Source organism: Cryptotermes secundus, unplaced genomic scaffold (assembly GCF_002891405.2).
Source record: "Cryptotermes secundus unplaced genomic scaffold, Csec_1.0 scaffold1283, whole genome shotgun sequence".
Classification (NCBI taxonomy): Eukaryota; Metazoa; Arthropoda; class Insecta; order Blattodea; family Kalotermitidae; genus Cryptotermes; species Cryptotermes secundus.
In genome coordinates this window covers 264,809-282,582 of record NW_019718288.1, presented here as the reverse complement: position 1 = coordinate 282,582, position 17,774 = coordinate 264,809, and the positions used below count along the sequence as shown (strand labels likewise).

Genomic DNA, 17,774 nt, shown 5'->3' with positions numbered 1-17,774 from the left:
AATTGTGCAGCTACTGAAGAACTTCCCAACATGTTATGGAACCCAGAAATTCATCAATGTGTTCACAAAAGTCCTCCACTGGTCCCTATCCTGAGCCAGATTGATCCAGTCCTTACCACCCCATCCTGTCTCTCTAAGATCCATTTTAATATTGTCCACCCACCTACATTTTGGTCTATCTTGTGGTCTCTTTCCTTCTGGCTTTCCCACCAATATCCTCTATACTTTCCTTCCCCCCCCCCATTCATACTACATGCCATACCAATCTTGTCCTCCTTGACTTGATCATTCTAATTATATTTGGTGAAGAGTACAAGTTATGAAGCTCCTCATTATGCACTTTTCTCCACTCTCCTGTCACTTCATCTCTCTTCGGTTCAGATATTCTCCTCAGCACCCTGTTCACGAACACCCTCAGTCTATGTTCCTCCCTTAATGTCGGAGACCAAGTTTCACACCCATACAGAACCAGACAGCAGATGAGAAGATAAAAGATCCTGGACTCAATGGTAGCAAGCATTACTCAAATTCAGTCTCCTCTTAATTTCCTCCTGAATCAAGTTTTGATTTGTTACTGTTGTTCCCAAATTAACTGAACTGTGCTGTTTCCTATCTTTATGTCATGATTTTGCCTTGCATTCTGGTGATGAGACAACAACATGTACTTAGTTTTCTCTATGTTACTTCTAGACCAACCTCCTTACTAGCATCAGTTAAAGTTTCTGTGTTTTTCTTTATGGTATCTGTGTTATCACCCAGTAGATGAACATCATCAACATAGACCAGCAGGTAATGTGTCCCATTTAATTTCAGCCTTACCTGGTTTTCCTGGACCTCTCTAATTGAATAATCTAAAGCAAAGTTGAAAAGGAGTGGTGATAAAGCATCTCCTTGTTTCAGACCATTCACAAGCTCTATTAATATCCACCTCAGTATCTAAGTTTTCCAAAGCTGCAAACCTATTTGAGATTTCAGCACAGTACTGCTGTTTACTTTCTACCTCGTTTAATTTCTTGAGATTGAACCTCTCCTTATGATCACTGTCACTAACTAGATTATATAGTGTTAAATGGTAGGATGATATACTAATATTGAATTGGAAGGGATTTGGAAGGCAGTAGTAGTGGTCTAATTGAGTTACTATCCCAGCATTTGCCTGCAGAAACTGAGGAAAATCATGATAAATTTCAGTCGGGATAGCCAGATGCATGGGCAAACCTGAATTTAATTATAGTGATGGATGTATGCATACTAAATCTATCTGTATAATTTTTATCCAATATCTGAATAATTCAGTATTAACAGAGTACCAGAAATACTACTTAGATCTGCTAGCCAGTTAATGAAATCTGCTTCACCCTAGTCTGAGATCATGCTTCATACAAATATTTTTATACAGAGTTTTTAAAAAAAATATTTTCCTTCTCTGTTGTTTTTGGTATCTAAATTGTGAACATAATGTTGAGCTTTGTCTAAAGATGATATGTGTTTTAGCAAAAACATCTGGAGATGTTACGATGTCAACTTACAAGAAAGGAAGAGGAAGATGAAGCTAGGCTCAAGTTGCAATTAGCAGAAAAGATGGCAGCTTTTGAGTCAGACCTCAAGACACAGCAGGAGAACCGTGAGAAATGTATACGGTAGGCTTACCATAACATCTGCAGATGGTAGTTAAATGATAAATCCCTGTGGACACTGGACACTTAATCTGGTAGATAATCTGGCTTTCCTCTTATATTTTCTTTGCATGTAATGCATAAACTGAACACATAGTGGGGTGGTCCTTCCTTTCTCCTCACTTCTAACTAACAAACATCATGGAGCTGACCCCTTCTTGAGGAGCTGCCAATTGTGCAGCTACTCAAGAGCTTCCCTGGAACCTGCAGGTTCATTACCATGCTCACAAGAGATGCCCAGTGGTCCCTATTCTGAGCCAGATAAATCCAATCTGTACCATCCCATCCTCTCTCTCTAAGGTCAATATCCTATATGCATTCCTCTTCTCCCCCATTCATGCTACATACCCTTCCCATTTCATGCTCCATGACTTGATCATTCTAATTATACTTGGTGTGGAGTACAAGGCATGAAGCTCTCCATTATGCAGTTCTGTCTAGCCTTCCATTACTTCATCTCTCTTCAGTCCATGTATTCTCCTCAGACACCCTTGGTCTGTGTTCTTCCCTTAATGTCAGAAGCCATGTTTCACGCCCATACAGAACCACAGGCAAAATTATGGTTTTGTATGTTTTAATTTTTATGTTTTTAGACAGCATACGAGAAGACGAAAGTTACTGAAAAGAATGGTAGCGAGCATTACCAGAATTCAGTCTTTTAATTTCCTCTTGAATCAAATTTTTTATTTGTCACTGTTGTTCCCAAATGTCTGAACTGTGCCACATTTTCGGAGCAAGAAACCAATTTGAAGCTAGCTATACCTGCTTCATGCTTGTGTCTTGCTTGACTTATTCTTAAACTCTGAAGATGGAGTAGGAGTGCTCCTCTGAACATGGGTTTACTTTCAGTGGACTGTGCAACAGTATATCCCAGAAGACAGAATTCTTCATAAGCATGTTTCTTTATGACACATTTGTCTAAAATATCTGTTGACTATCAATGGACTGGATGACATTACTTTTTTTTTTATTGCTAGTCTGGTGGGACTAAGTCCCTTGTACTGCGGCCACTTCTGGCATATTGTACCAGCCCCAGATGATAGGTGAGAGTGATTGTGGAGTAAGTGGTGGAATTGCAGGGTAAACTGAAACACTCAGAGAAAACCTGCCCCAGTGCCACTTTGTCCACCACAACCTGGGCCGCCGTGGTGGGAAGCCAGTGACTAACCGCTTGACCTATGGCGTGGCCCTGCATGACATTATATCTTGGAAGATGGATCTCTTCAGTGATAATTTTGTAGTAAGCTGAATGGATGTTACAGGGAGAACATGGAGGCATCACTACAGGAACTAAGAGAGACACTTGCAGTGGAACATGGGGCACAGATTCAGACCTTGAAGCATGAGGAGGAGAAGATCCGTTTGCAACGAGCAGAAGAATTCGAGAAGAGACTAGAGGATGATAGAGTACTTCTTGAGCAGCAGACTTCAGAACATGCTGCCAAGTTTGAACAAGAACTGGCACAGAAGTTGGAGAAGGAACGTGCTCAGCTGGAAAGAGCTCATTATGAACATCTGCAAGAGCTTATTAGGAAGAATGAACTGGAAAATGAGGCCACAATAACCCAACTGCAAGCAGAACTGTCAGCTCACAAAGATGAGCTTCAGCAGGCTCATTTAAAGGTAACTTATTTTGATTGTTCAAATAATTTAATAGTTATTACCAGTTAGAAAATGCATGGAATAAGTTAAGACCTACAATGAGTGCCGGAGATCATATAACAGATTTAAAGAATTTTATGTGGCATGAGATTGTATCTAGAATTTATCTTCAGGGGTCATTTTTTAAATTAGTGTGTGACATATTTCATTACACAATCACATGCACTATGCTACAAGCCGGAAGGTTGTGGGTTCGAGTGCCAATGAGGTGGATTTTTTCATTTGACCTAATCCTTCCAGCCACACTATGGACCTGGGGTTGACTCAGCCTCTAACAGAAATAAGTACCAGGAATCTTCCGGGGGGGAGTGTAAAGGGTGGTTGGCATGTAGGGATGGCAACCTTACCGTCATCTGTGAGCCGATTGTCTAGATAATGTGGGACCCCCAATATCTCACAATCCTATGGGCCTCCATGGCCTGTTACAGGGATAGCTTTACTTTTTACTTTACCTCTATGCAGCATACAAAATCTTATTGTCATTTTACTTTATGAGCAACTGACCTGTATAAGAAATAAATGAATGCCAAGATGAAACGCACTCAAAATTATAAAAATATGTTTGGAAATAATGCATTCCAAAGTGGAGGATACCCTTTATTTTTTACTACATGCTCTTGACACATATGTTTATCCTTTTATCAGTAACTTTTTATTTTTTCATTAAATTCTGTCACTCGTTCTCTAAATTTTCATGTAAGCCAGAATGTTATAGTCCTTATTCTTTCAGTACTTATTCTGAATACAAAAGATGTAAATACTGACTTACTCTATAGGCCACATCACAGCATATGGTTCAGTTATTTTCAAGTGCACTCACCCACCTACCCAATAGAAGAATATTGCCGTACTCTAATTATCTGAATACTTTCAGTATTCTGAGTATTTATTCACAAATAAGATAGACTTCATAAACAAGAGATTATTTACATGAGACAAGTGGAGTGATGCAGGGAAAGATTACATCATGTGGATTTTGTTATTTGAATGTGTTAGGGGTCCGGTATAGAAAACCGAGAGTAATGGCTGTGGGGATTTGTTGCGCTGACCACGCAACATCCTCTATCCGCAAAAGTTGGCACTAACTTTGCCGACAAGCAGCAGTCGCTCGGTCAGTATAGTTAGTTCCTCAGAACTCTGGCCTTGGTAGAGGGGTCATACCATCTATCGTGGGGCTGGGGGAGCAGACTTATCAGCTTATGTCAGTGTGGGTACTACCAGTTTGGAATGTAGCGTCTTGGAGTGTGGTCAGGTGTATCGATTCCATGGTATCTACTCATGGTCTCCATAGGCAATGTTTTCTGCTCGGAGAGTAGCTCTGAACATTACCACAGCAAGCGTACAGCTTCGTGTGCTGCACAACAGCGTTTACCTTTCCACGCAGCTAAAGTTACGAGGCACTAATAGTACAGGCCACAGAGGTTTTTTTTTTTTTTTTTCCTCCTAATTTATGTGTTAGGGGAGACAGATTAAAGCACATGTGGCTTAGTTTGTTGAGACATGAGGCATATATTGACTGGGGGACCATTTGGAAAACTGAAGAGGAAGTGGGAGGATAATATTCAAGTGAATCATAGATAAATTTGTTGGTCAGGATGTGAACTGGCTCAGGATCATGTCGAGAGGCTGATTCTTGTATTAACAGACTCTTCTACATATAGTTAAGTACTTATTCATATTGTGTTATTGAATTAGTTAATTGTGGACTGGGTTTATTTGGGTGAGGGTAGAGTCTAATAGCTGGCTTTTGTAAAATGGAAATGAATCTCCATATTCTATGAAAGGAGGGCCTTTCTTCATCAGCTAAGTAGTAATTATTAGCTTTGCAAGGAAGATTTTCTATCTTGGCATTGGTTAGTTAGCTGTTTAGATAATTGAAAGACTGAATATTGGTCACAGATTTTAAAGGATGCAATTCAAATGTGCAAAAAACAAGGCTTGTTTTTGTTATTGTTTTTGTTATGGCCTGCAGGAGATGACTGCAATAGATGTACAGATACGTGAAATGCGGACAGCAAAACTGTTGGAGCTCGATGAAGCCACGAGGAGGAATGAGTCAATTGAAAAGTTGAAGAGTGACATGGAGCACAAACTGGAGCAGAAGCGGCTTGAGCTCACAACTGAGCATGAGGCTATTGTCATAGAGCTAAAGGCAGAGAATGCTCTTCGAATTGAAAAGCTGAAACTGGATTTAAGAATGGAGGTGAGTTTGTATAAACTTTTATAACATAATTATGATCAATATTGTACAGGTTCCATTGTCTGTGTAAAAAAAAAGATTATGAAACTGAAGAAGAGACCAGGGCCCTACAAAGGGCTGTAGAGCCATTGATGAGTGAATGAATTGTACAGGTTCTTCAAGTATGTGTTTTCATCTACTTTTGTTACTGGTGAGAAGATCTAGGTGGGCCAGTCGTGTGGACCTGTCTGGCCTGGGTGTCTCTACCATTATAAGGTAATAGTCTTTGGGGAGGAATGTTAACATTATATCTATTAATTCCATAATAGCAGTTTTATTTTACTAATGCAATCACCTGTTTCAGGAGGAACAGGTTCGTAGGGAACATACAGAACGGCTGAATGAACTTCGGGCACGTCTGAGTCGTGAGTTAGAGCTAGAACAGCAGAGACTGTTAAAGCCCAATGAACAGCAAAGTGACTCAGCGCGCCAGGAATTGTTAGAGAGCTCCAGGTAAGTCCCATCTTATGAGGGACACTGTAAATAGTCATTAGACCTAGAATAGCAGAGTGACCTAGCCTGCCAGGAATTGATGGTTCCAGATTAGTCCTGTCCTGTAAGAGACACTGTATAATCAGTAAAGCACTGACAAATTCTGTATTATATAATCTGTCAACTGTTCACAAAAAAAAAAGTGAAAATTGAGTATGAGTATGAGTATCATTGCAGGGAATTTCTTTACGAGATAAGCAAGTATCAGATTCTCGGTAAGGACTGTGATCCATGTATGTAGTTGTCTGATTGCTTGGCTGGTCAGTTTATCGTCATTTCTGCAAGAAACGTTAATTTTTAAAGTACAGTAGTCACTATCTGTACCACATGCCTTAATGTTAGGTAACTGAATTTTGCTCATACAGTATATTTGTGAATTTCACATGATTTTCAGAATAAACAGTATTTATTTCTCTAATGATCATTACTTGGTGGTCTTTGTAGTGGAGACATGATGTGTTTTGTGAGAGATAACTGAATTTTTAAATATTAATTAAATTAAATTTGTGCTTCAAGGGTTTGGGATTGCGCTATGTTTAATGTATGAAACTGCAGTAGAATCCTTTTTTTGTTGACTGACCTGTTAGAACACCAACAGGCACACAGGCAGTGAATTGTTAAGTCTTGTTTCATCTGAACTGTACCTTGTGTCTCTGCTGCAGAGTGTTTGAAAAGCTCCGCTGTGAGAAGCGCCTGTTAGAAGATAAATATCGCTCACTCAAAGAGAAGTACATCAGACTGAAAACAGATGTAAAGATATCAATGGAGAGACGCAAACGACGTGATGCTGGTGGTACCACAACGGGATCGGAGACTGAACGTTCTACATCGCACAAAGCAGGGATTGCTGGTGCTGTGTCTGTTGATGCCAGGTGAGCCTGAGGTGATCAGGGTTTCTACAGTCATACAAATCATGTACTTTGATTTTGGACAGGTAGTTATGTATGTCAGTCTTTCTCTTGGTCACACAACTCCTGGTGTCGGTCATGTAAGAACCAATTTTTAAGATATTTGATATGAATATTACACTATTGCAAGTCACGCCAACCTCATACTTTTTAATTTCATACAATCAGCAATATCAATATTGCAGACATAAGTACTTGTTAGGTGGAACAAACATTGATGGTATTTAAAATTACTTGAAACTATGTATGGTAATAGATCTTTGAAATGATATGCAACATTTTTTGAGACAGTTTTTTTTCTTGCAGGATATAAAACAATATGGCAGCTATGAAAAGAAAAATGTTGTTTAGTTTTTAGACTGACAGTTATAATTAATGTATGAGCGGAGCTAGGAATATGAAATTTACTATAAATATAGATTATACACATACTTATGAATTATGTATGACATGTGTTTTATAAAGTTAACAATTGCAAATGTGACATGCTAAAGCTTTGAGGTTATATGTGATGAAGCAGACCTTAACACTTTGCAGACTGTGCACCCTTTAAAAGGTTTTTCGCTTTTAAATATGGCAGACTGTTCACCTGTTAACAGGTTTTTAGAACACGATAAGTTGCAACACACTATACATCTCTCTGGCGCCGCCCAAATGAATGACTACTGTGTAATATTACTCCGGAATGTTTGCCTAGTAGGTGGTAACTTGACCTCACTGTTTTGGTTCCCCCTCCAAAGGAAAATAATCTTTGACCCTTCAAGCTGTTATGTACCAGGCAGGATGTGAGTGCAATATGAATCAAGGACAGAAGCGGTTGAAGACGAAGCGATATCTCGGAGAAAAAGAAATATCATACTCGTTCTCCAATGAGCTATTTGACATGCCTTGTGAGAGGAGTAGTGAAACTGAGACAGTGGCAGTGACAGGGGTCAACAAACAAGTGTAGCCACAGACAATAAAAGTGAAAGTAGCTCCAATGAAAGTGCAGGTAGTAAAATTGCGGGTACAGCCATATGGGGAAAAGTAGACAAAACACCTACTTTGGGACAGGTTACTGGAAATCCAGGGGTGAAACAAATTCCATCGGATACAACGCAAGTGTCTGAAGAAGGAGAACTGTTTTTTTGGAGACAGAGAACTCTTGTTGTGACTATGATTCCCACAGTTCACAATTCGAGCATGGTTCATGTTCAAGGAGACATGGACAAGTAAAGAAGCCTATTTGTATTTCTGAGTATAATATGTTCATGAAGGGAGTTGATAGAGCTGATCACTACTTGGCCTATTATTCTCTCTAGATAAACAATAAAGTGGACAAAGAAATGAAGAAAGCAGTCTTCTGGGATTTGGCACCGTGTATATGTGGTGGTGCCAAATCCCAGAAGACTGCTTTCTTCATAGTCACCGCCATGAAAGCCTCAAATCTTACATGGACAAAGAAAGTTGCCTTGTGACTTATAAATTGTGCCATTTTCAATTCATTGTTGGTTTACAAAAATCTAAACCCCAATTCGAAATTGAAATACAAAGCATTTCTGATGAATGTGGGAAAGGCCTGGGCTACAGACCGGATGGTGGCGGCAGAATGAGAGTCAGACAAAGACTTAGTGGGACTGGGACCATCAACTCCCACCCCTCTCAGGCCTCATGTGGACCCCCCTGGGCGACTCTCGGGTGATATGCGGAAATATACCCTTGTGAAAATTGTGAAGAGTGAACATTCCAAGGGGAAGCATCCTTCTAGGCAATGTCGTGTTTGCACAGTTCACAGAAAAAGGAGCATGACTGCCTACATTTGCAAGTTCTGTGTAATGCCACTTCACAAAGGGGAATGTTTCCAGGAATATCACACTTTCAAGCACTTCTAGGAGCATTGGTAAGTGTTCTCCAAAAATTTTAGTTCATAGAATTAATTACGAGATTTTATATTAATTTTTAAATTGAACAGTGCACAAGTTGGGGTAGTAGGTTTAAAAATGCTGGTCCCCAGGGTGAATTAAATATTTAAATTGCTGGTCCGCAAAGTGTTAAGCAATACTATTCTGTTTCTCATTACCATACCTTATATTGGAATAAGGGATCCTGTGGTAAAAAACATTTAACTGAATTGTTGTTTAGTGATTATAACAACACACATTGTCACATACTTCCAATACTTTTCCCAGAGTGAAAGAAATTTGCTTGGACTCAAATCCCTACACAGAACAACATAATTTCTGATTTTCCAAAGTTTTCCTTTTTAAAACAAATACGTTACATATTTTCAGTTGTCTTCTATTGTCATCAGTTTCTGGACACAGAGCATGGCTGTTAGGTGGATGGAGATTGCGATTTATGCATGTGTGGGTGTGTGCACGTGCTTGCCTGGAATTGCTTGTTATACATGTAAAATACTGTGGCATTGTGCAGGAACTGTTGAGCCACAGAGGCCTCGGGGCATGCTTGCAACGTGAGAGTTGCAGAATGTATCAGCGCATTGCTAGGCAACAACTCTGTGAACACTTGGATTGCTCAACAGGAAGTGTGAGTGATGTCACAGCCTAGCGGGGAGGGGTGTTTACCGAGTGTTGCATTGTTACGGGATGAGTGGAGTATGTGACGTCACTCGCACTTCCTGTTGCACAATTCAAGTTTTCACAGAGTTGTCGCCTAGCAACGCGCCGATACAATCTGCAACTCTCACGTTGCACGCATGCCCCGTGGCCTGTGTGGCTCAACAGTTCCTGCATAGAGCCAATACACCACTTTGCTCCCTCCTTAAGGCTGTTCATCCCAAATAGCCTAACGGTGCATCCCCGTTCCTTTTCTTTCAAGGCTGTGCTTGCTGTGTCTTCTTTTGGTTTGGATACTCCTCTTGCAGCGACTATTCTCAGGCCGTTACAATACATATTTTTTGGAAGTTCACCAAATTTCTTTTATATTTTAAATTAGAATTTGTTCCACCTACACTGATTATAGCTAGTAACTAATGGATATAGCTGTTTGCTTTCATAAAAGTTTGACTCACAGCTTAATCTTGTATTTGAGCATTTAAGGCTATCTTTTTGTGTTCGTGGCAGTGTTACAAGTGGAAGCTGGTTACCATGACTCTCTGCAGGTGTTTTGATTGATATTGATGCTGACAGGGGTCGCCAGCAAGCTGGTGGTAGTGGTGGCAGTGGGTCTGCAGCAGAAAAGCAGCGCTGTAACAAGAAACAGACTGCCGCAGTGGAAGTTGTATCATCAGACAATAAGATAGTTACTGTGGAACCTGTTAGCAACAACAATAAGACTGCAACTGCAACAGATCCAAAAAACTGGCAGGCAACTGCTCAGCTCTCACCTGAGCAACCGAGTGGTAAGCGAGGTGAGGACAGTGTGGACAGTGACAACATATCGTCTTCTGTGTCTTTACAGCCCCACAAAGGAGAGAAGCATTCAGGTATTTGCGATATTGTTTATGTGACTTTAAGATAGAACTTAACATTTATTTGCGTGACATTGTTAATGTACAGTTCTTCAGCACCATAAGATGCTATTTGCTGTTTTGTTTATTAACGCAGGACAATAATTGAGGCATGTAATTTAAGATCTTCATCAAACCTGCTCTGCTGGTTAATGACATTAAAATAAAGTTAAATTTACTGTAACTTCATGGGATTTGAGGTTCTGCCTGCTACCTGCTTCACACTGGTTTCCTTGCTTGGCTTATTCTTCAACCCTGAAGATGGAGGCAACATATTCTTCCAAAACATCAGTTGACTTTCAGTGAACTACATAGTGTTATATCCCAGAAAGCAGAACTCTTACTTTCCCTGAGAAATGACATAGGCATTAAACTTAAATCTCCTCTAATCATTTGTTTGCTATTGTGTTCACATGCAGGCCTTCTTGACAGTTGCTACTGTTTTGTCCTATAAATCAAGGAGAGCTACTTTTGAATAAAATATTCTCATTGTCACTGCCTTAAGAACATAAAATCTCATGACTATAACTACTGATTGTAAAGAATATCATTACAGATTTAAGCAAACCTCTTGAAACTTTCTAGATCCTACGGATGCATATAACACAAATAATAACCGCAGACGTCGTCAGTTATTTGGACGTCTGAAATCGTCATCCACCTCCCGTCTTCTCCAAAACAATAACAACAACAACAGTGGCAGCAGCAACAACAGTAGTGGACATGGAGAAACCTGTGGTAACCAAGGTGATGACTCTTCATGCTCACCTGTTGAGAACCTCCGAAGGCAGCTGCAGAAGCTTGAGGACCTAGAGGATCAGTTCCCAGCATCCACCCACACTGACACATACCTGCGATATCCGTTCACCACAGACTCAGGTTAGCACTATGTCAAGCTTGTGAAAAAGAAATGTATGGAAACCCAGAGGTTCACCATCATGTTGTTTACAAAATTTTGGTCTTCTGGGATGTGTTACTATGTAGTTTGGTACATAGGTCCCAATGCTGTGGAGGGACCCACTATTCCCATCTTCAAGGTAATTTGCCTTGAAATAGGAGACCAAAGGTTCCTCTGAAATGTTGATACCTAGCTACAAAGCCATATGGCATCCTGTCAAAGATTAATCTTGATACTACCATGAGAACCTTAAACTCACATTCACAAGAGTCTTGCCACTGGATTGTATCTTGCATCAGTTCAGTCCAGCCCACACCATCACACATATTTCTTTAACACCCATTTTAATATTATCATTTCATAATTCAGAGTGAATAAAATGAAATTCAGTCTTGATCAGGTGTAGTACTTCATAAATGGCCTGTTTTGTTTGAAAGAATGAGATGATAGTTCTTAAGAACATAAAGTGAACACATGGTAGGAAGTCATGTGTGTCCATCTGTGTACATGTTTTATCTCCAGACCATTTTAGTAAATTCTGTTAAAATTGATTATTTGGAGAATATGCAAAAATGTACTGGTTGAAATTTCTTTCAATATATCAGTCCATAAAAATCATACTGTATAGGAAGGTAAAATTAAAGTTTCAGCAAGCTTATCAGGTATTTTTGTAAAGAACTAGTATGCAGAGACCTCACTGAGACATATAAATGTTAATTTGGAACATTTTAATATGTATATTTAAGGATCTAAATTAATTTATTTTTCTATGCTGTTTAATGTCTCTTTTATTTTGATTATAAAGGGCATGTAGTAGCATAGTTGGTTGAGGCACTGTGCTACAAGCCGGAAGGTCACAGGATTGAATCCTGATGAGGTTATTGGATTTTTCAATGGACCTAATCCTTCTAGTCACACTGTGGCCCTGGGGTTGGCTCAGCCTCTAATAGAAATGAGTACCAGGAATTTTCGTAGGGGGTAAAAGGTGGCCGGCTCATAAGGCTGGCCATCTTTCCGCCATCTGTGAGCCGACTGTCTAGAATATGTGGGAGCCTGGACCTCTCACACTCCTATGGGCCTTCATGGCCTGTTACAGGGACAGCTTTACCATTTTTTTTTTTATTTTGATTATCAGAAATACCTGTACTGTTGATTACTTCTATCTTTAATAAATTCATATATGCAGAAAATTATAAATGAACATCAAGACCAGTTAGATATGCAAAATGGCATAGGAAATTGGAATACATGTTTATATTCTTGTGTATGTTGGACCCGTATTGCTTACTTGTGACAGCATTGTTATATTAGCTGCAGCCCTCAAGTTGACAAATCCTTCCCCTTGGTGCTACAGCTTTGGCCTCCTGAACAATCTGCCTCCATTCTTCTCTATTTCCTTTCACTTTCATTTTACAGAGATCATCAAGCACATCCTCCAAACATTTCACCTGGGTCTTTCTATCTTCCTTGTCTATTCATCCGAGGCTGATTATCTGGTTTCTGAACAATTTAGTTTTTACAGTGTGAGGTTGTCAGCCTCCTGCCCAACCCCTGACCTGGAGGACCAGGGTGTCCCTCTTCATCTGGCTTCTACCCCTTGACTTGTCCAGTATGGGTGACTCTATCAGTAGCTACACTACCGCCAGCATAGCTCTCAGTATCTCAGGAGTATTCAAACCCCACCACCACAATAAGGTGGAGACACCATTGGTGGGGAGGTAGAGAAATATACAGATATAATTCAGAGCATGTAAAACATGATCCAGATTAAAGCTGCAGCATTATTGTAGATTAAAATATCTATGTGTATGTTTTGATGTTTTATGTATTTACAGAGATTATTTATTGTCAAATAAGAGGAGAGGATGAATATGTGGAATGCACAGAAAGGAAGCAGTTGTGACCACTTTGCAAATACTGTTGCATAATTTATATGAATAGGAAATAAGGAAAATAATGAAAGGCATATCAGTGTAGTTAGTAATCGAGTTGAAATTCAGACCAGGTGATATCATATGTTAGAAATAAATTGATTATAGTAATCAAGGATATATGCATTACCAGTATCTATTGTTAGTGTATTGTCATACATTTGTAGATCATACAGCAGTTCACAGGCTAATTCATATATTCTTTAGTCTGACCTCATTCCTTGTAATCAAACTTAGCAAGTATTATATGTGTTAGACCAGGGTAATAGTTATTTCAGCATACTTCAGCCCCTTCTTGTCTCTCATAAATACCCCAGCTCATCAGTTGGACAGCATTTAGATTCTTTGGTATGGTTAGTAGGAGAACAAGGAGTGGAATGAATCAGTTTCTTTTATTAAGTAAATTATTATTCATCATATTCATTTAGGTATTAATTATGTTGGAGAACCTACACAGTTTACTGTCTATCCTCTTGTCATCTTTCACATTTAAGTCCTTGCATTACAATGCAATTTTATCTACAAATGATGGTTTACACTTTGCTTGTCTAGTCATATTCCTCAATCCAACAATGAAATTAGTTTATCCTTGTGCGTTTGGCTGATGTCCATGCACATGTTTAGACCTGTCATTCTGAGAATCAGTTACCAGAATTTTCATAACTGAGCAACAGAAATTTTGGAAAATGCTGTACAGTACAAGTTACAGGAAAAATAATTTTCAGTTTAATAATAATAATAATAATAATAATAATAATAATAATAATAATAATAACAACAACAACAACAACAATAATAATAATAATAATAATACTACTACTACTACTAATAATAATAATAATAATAACAATTTAGAAAATTATATAGTATACATATGTAGTTATTAAATGTTTGGTTTGTTACAGTTACTGGACTTGGTCCCATGATGTTTTATATGTTTAGATACGTGGGACCAGACTTTGTTGTGACTGTGGCTTACTGTAGAACATATTTGTTATAGGTGGTGTACCCAGTTCAATAATGATGTTGTCATATGCAGGCCAGTTGGGCAGTTCAGAGCTAGAATTCTTTCGTCATCGGATCCACTTGGAACGTGACTCTGTACGGAGAGCTAAGGACTTTCTGAGAGCACAACGCACAACCTTCCAGTCCAGGCAGAAGGAACTTAAACAGCGACAGCTAGATGGCAGCATAACAGCGCGCAACATGCTAGATCAGCTTTACCAGGTAAGAAAAGATTCTACCACTGAACACAGCAGCCTGACACGGAGCTGGAGCCTTGTTGGACATCTGCCCAACAGGCATACATTACCAGTTTCTTAACACTTTGCGGACCGGCAATTTAAATATTTAAATCACCCTGCGGACTGGCATTTTTATACCAACTACCCTAACTTGTGCACTGTTCACTTTAAAAATTAATATAAAATCTCCTAATTAATTTTATGAACTAAAATTTGTTGAGAACACTTACCAATGCTTCTAGAAGTGCTTGAGGGTGTGATATTTCTCAAAACATTCCCCTCGGTGAAGTGGCATTACACAAAACTTGCAAATGTAGACAGTCCTACTCCTTTTCTTGTGAATTGCCTAGAAGGCTGCTTCCCCTTGAAATGTTCACGCTTATCACCCGAGAGTCGCCCAGGGGGGGTCAAAATGAGGCCTGTGTGGGGTGGGAGTAGACAGCCCAGGTTGTACTAAGACTGTGTCTGCCGCCACCGTGTGGTCTGTAGCCCAGGCTTTTGCCACATTCAGCAGAAATGCCTTGTATTTCAATTTTGAATGAGGGTTTAGATTTTTGAAAACTAAAAATGAATTGAAAATGGCACAATTTATAAGCCACAAGGCAACTTTCTTTGTCCACTTTATTGTTTTCCAAGGAAGAGAATAATACTCGTAGGCCAAGTACTGATCGGCTCTATCAACTCCCTTGATGAACATATTCTACTCGGAAATACAAACAGGCTTCTTTACCTGTCCATGTCTCCTTTGAACATCAACCATGCTCGAATTGTGAATTGTGGAAATCATATTCACGACACGAGTATCCCTCCAGGACTGAAGAAGCATATCCCCCTTCCTTCTGAATGTGGTTTCACCACATTTCAGGGATTTACATTCCTCTTTCAGATCTGGAGGAAGGCCTCTGTTCACCCTAATTGTTCCACAAACACGTACTTTTCTCGAAAATAGGTGTTCTGCAGTTGCCACACTGTTATAATAATTGTCTTGATAGACATTGTAATTTTGATCAAGATAGGGTTCCAAAACGGAAAGAATAGTTTCTTGTAATTTCTTTCCTTCACCAGAATAAATTTCTAAATTTCCAATATAGCCTGAAGTGCTTTCAGTAACTACACGAACAAGTAGGCCATACTTTGTAAGTTTCCCAGGATTGTATGTTCGCATACGAAGCCTTCCCCTCCAAGGATTCACAGATTCGTCCAAAGACAGTTGTTGGTTTGGCTTATAAACTGTTTGAAATTTCTGAACGAAAAAGTTCAATAACGGCTGAATTTTGAAAAGCCTGCTTGTTGATTGTGGTTGCAGTTCATTATCATTGAAATGCAAACACCACCAAATTTGCTCAAATCTCTTATGGTTCATTATTTTACCAAAAATTGGAATTTCTAAAAATGGATCTGTTGACCAATACTCTTTCAGATTATCCCTCCTTGTATGGCCCATTAGAAAGATGATTGCAAAAAATTTTCTCATTTCTGCTGAAGTGACATCCACCCACTTCAACGCCTTATAACTTCTGTCATAATGTTCACGGTGTTGGAGATAGTATCTGTTAGTTTCCTGACATAGCATGTCAAAGAAACTATCTCCAAAAAACAGTTCCGCTACTTCAGACACTTGCGTTGGGTCCGATGGAATTTGCTTCACCCCTGGGTTTCCAGTAAACTGTCCCAAAGCAGGCGTTTTGTCTACTTTTCCCCATGTGGCTGTCCCCTCAATGTTGCTACCCGCACATTCGTCGGAGCTACGGTCACTTTCACTTTCAATGTCTGTGGTCACAATTTTTTGTTTGCCTCTGCCACACTCACTATCAGATTGTGAGTCACTATCACTAGCAGACTCACAAGGGACGTCAGATAGCTCATCGGAGAAGAAGTCAGATATTTCTTGTTCTCCAAGAAATCACTTGGGTGTCAACCGCTTTGGTCTTTGATCCATATTGAACTACGGACTGACAGCTTGCTACGTAAAGCTTGAAGAAATAAAGGCATTTATTTTCCTTTGCAGGGGCATAGAGTTACAGCGAGGTCTAGTAACTGATTGGTCAGTGGACATTCCAGAGTCTTATAACGCAGCTGCAAGCAGCTACGTGCTAGCTAGGTGGAGCCAGAGAGATGTATAGTGTGTTGCAACTTATCGTGTTTTAAAACCTGTTAACACGTGAACGGTCCGCCATGTTTAAAAGTGAAAAACCATTTAAAGGGCGCGCAGTCCGCAAAGTGTTAAGGAGTAAATTAATGAAGATCCCCAGACATATCTATACCAGCATACCTGTATTTTGATATGAATGTGGCCGTTGTCTTTCATATTGTTTTCGTTATCGTATGAGAGTTATTGATATTACAGATACGTGGAGTGTGAAGTGTATAGTTTCCTGGTGTTGTGTGTTTTAGGAAGAACGTGAATTGACAGATATGGAAGTAAGTTTACACAGGACACGAAGTCTTCTGGGAGAGAAAATAATTCGCCTGCGTCATTTAGAGCAATCATTGCATCGGGCCTCTTCTCCACGGCCTAAAAGTCATGAAAAAATTGAATCCACAGAACATGCTACGCTGAGTGACCTGAGCTCACACAGTGGGTCATCTGGGTTTAGCAGTACTGAGTTGGGCACTGACATCCAGCTAGGTTAGTTGAAACTTGTTATATTGTATGTGAGATCTGTCAGTTAAATAACTGGACTGATGGTTTTCTTTGCAGCAGCTGGCAGCACTGGTACATTGGCATGTGTTCTACCACTCGACTATGTGAATCAACCATTTTGCATCAAACCATCTTTGTGATCCAGTTAGTTGTATAGGGATTCTTTTTAAGTTAGTTGTTTACTGTTCTGTACTGGGACCACTATTATTTCTTATTTACATTAATGATTTCCCATCTTCCTTAAGAAAACTAGCTCAGCCTGTATTATTTGCTGATGACACAAGTATTATTGTATCTAATTTGAATCCTGAAAAATTTAGAAGTAATGTTACCTTAATTTTTAATGAAGCAATGATATGGTTTAAAAAAAACTTTTTAACTCTAAATTGTGATAAAACACAGTTTTTACAATTTTTCCTAAAGAAGCATAGAGAAATAGAAATCCAAAGTACAATTACTAATACATTAATTACAAATATTAATTGTTCAAAGTTTTTGGGAATAAATATAGATAGTTCATTGTCATGGAAAAATCACTTAACTTTATTATCAGTAAGACTAAGCAAAGCATGTTTTGCAATAAGGGCAATAAAACCCTTTATGTCATTGGATACAATAAAGACGATTTATCA

General features: G+C 39.2%; 1 protein-coding gene across 6 annotated transcripts in view; it reads left to right on the top strand.

Moving 5' to 3' along the window:
- Window positions 1-17,774, top strand: part of LOC111875729 (centrosomal protein of 164 kDa) — a 51,779-nt gene that overhangs the window by 15,857 nt on the left and 18,148 nt on the right. For 5 of the 6 annotated variants that reach the window (XM_033750261.1, XM_023872228.2, XM_023872211.2 and 2 more), the window contains exons 9-17: window positions 1,495-1,640; window positions 2,939-3,299; window positions 5,311-5,541; window positions 5,882-6,030; window positions 6,732-6,941; window positions 10,106-10,401; window positions 11,011-11,304; window positions 14,255-14,481; window positions 16,893-17,127. In XM_033750261.1, the coding sequence (XP_033606152.1) occupies window positions 1,495-1,640; window positions 2,939-3,299; window positions 5,311-5,541; window positions 5,882-6,030; window positions 6,732-6,941; window positions 10,106-10,401; window positions 11,011-11,304; window positions 14,255-14,481; window positions 16,893-17,127 (2,149 nt within the window). The remainder of the gene's footprint in view (window positions 1-1,494; window positions 1,641-2,938; window positions 3,300-5,310; window positions 5,542-5,881; window positions 6,031-6,731; window positions 6,942-10,105; window positions 10,402-11,010; window positions 11,305-14,254; window positions 14,482-16,892; window positions 17,128-17,774) is intronic. The other variant, XM_023872219.2, reaches the window with a different exon arrangement.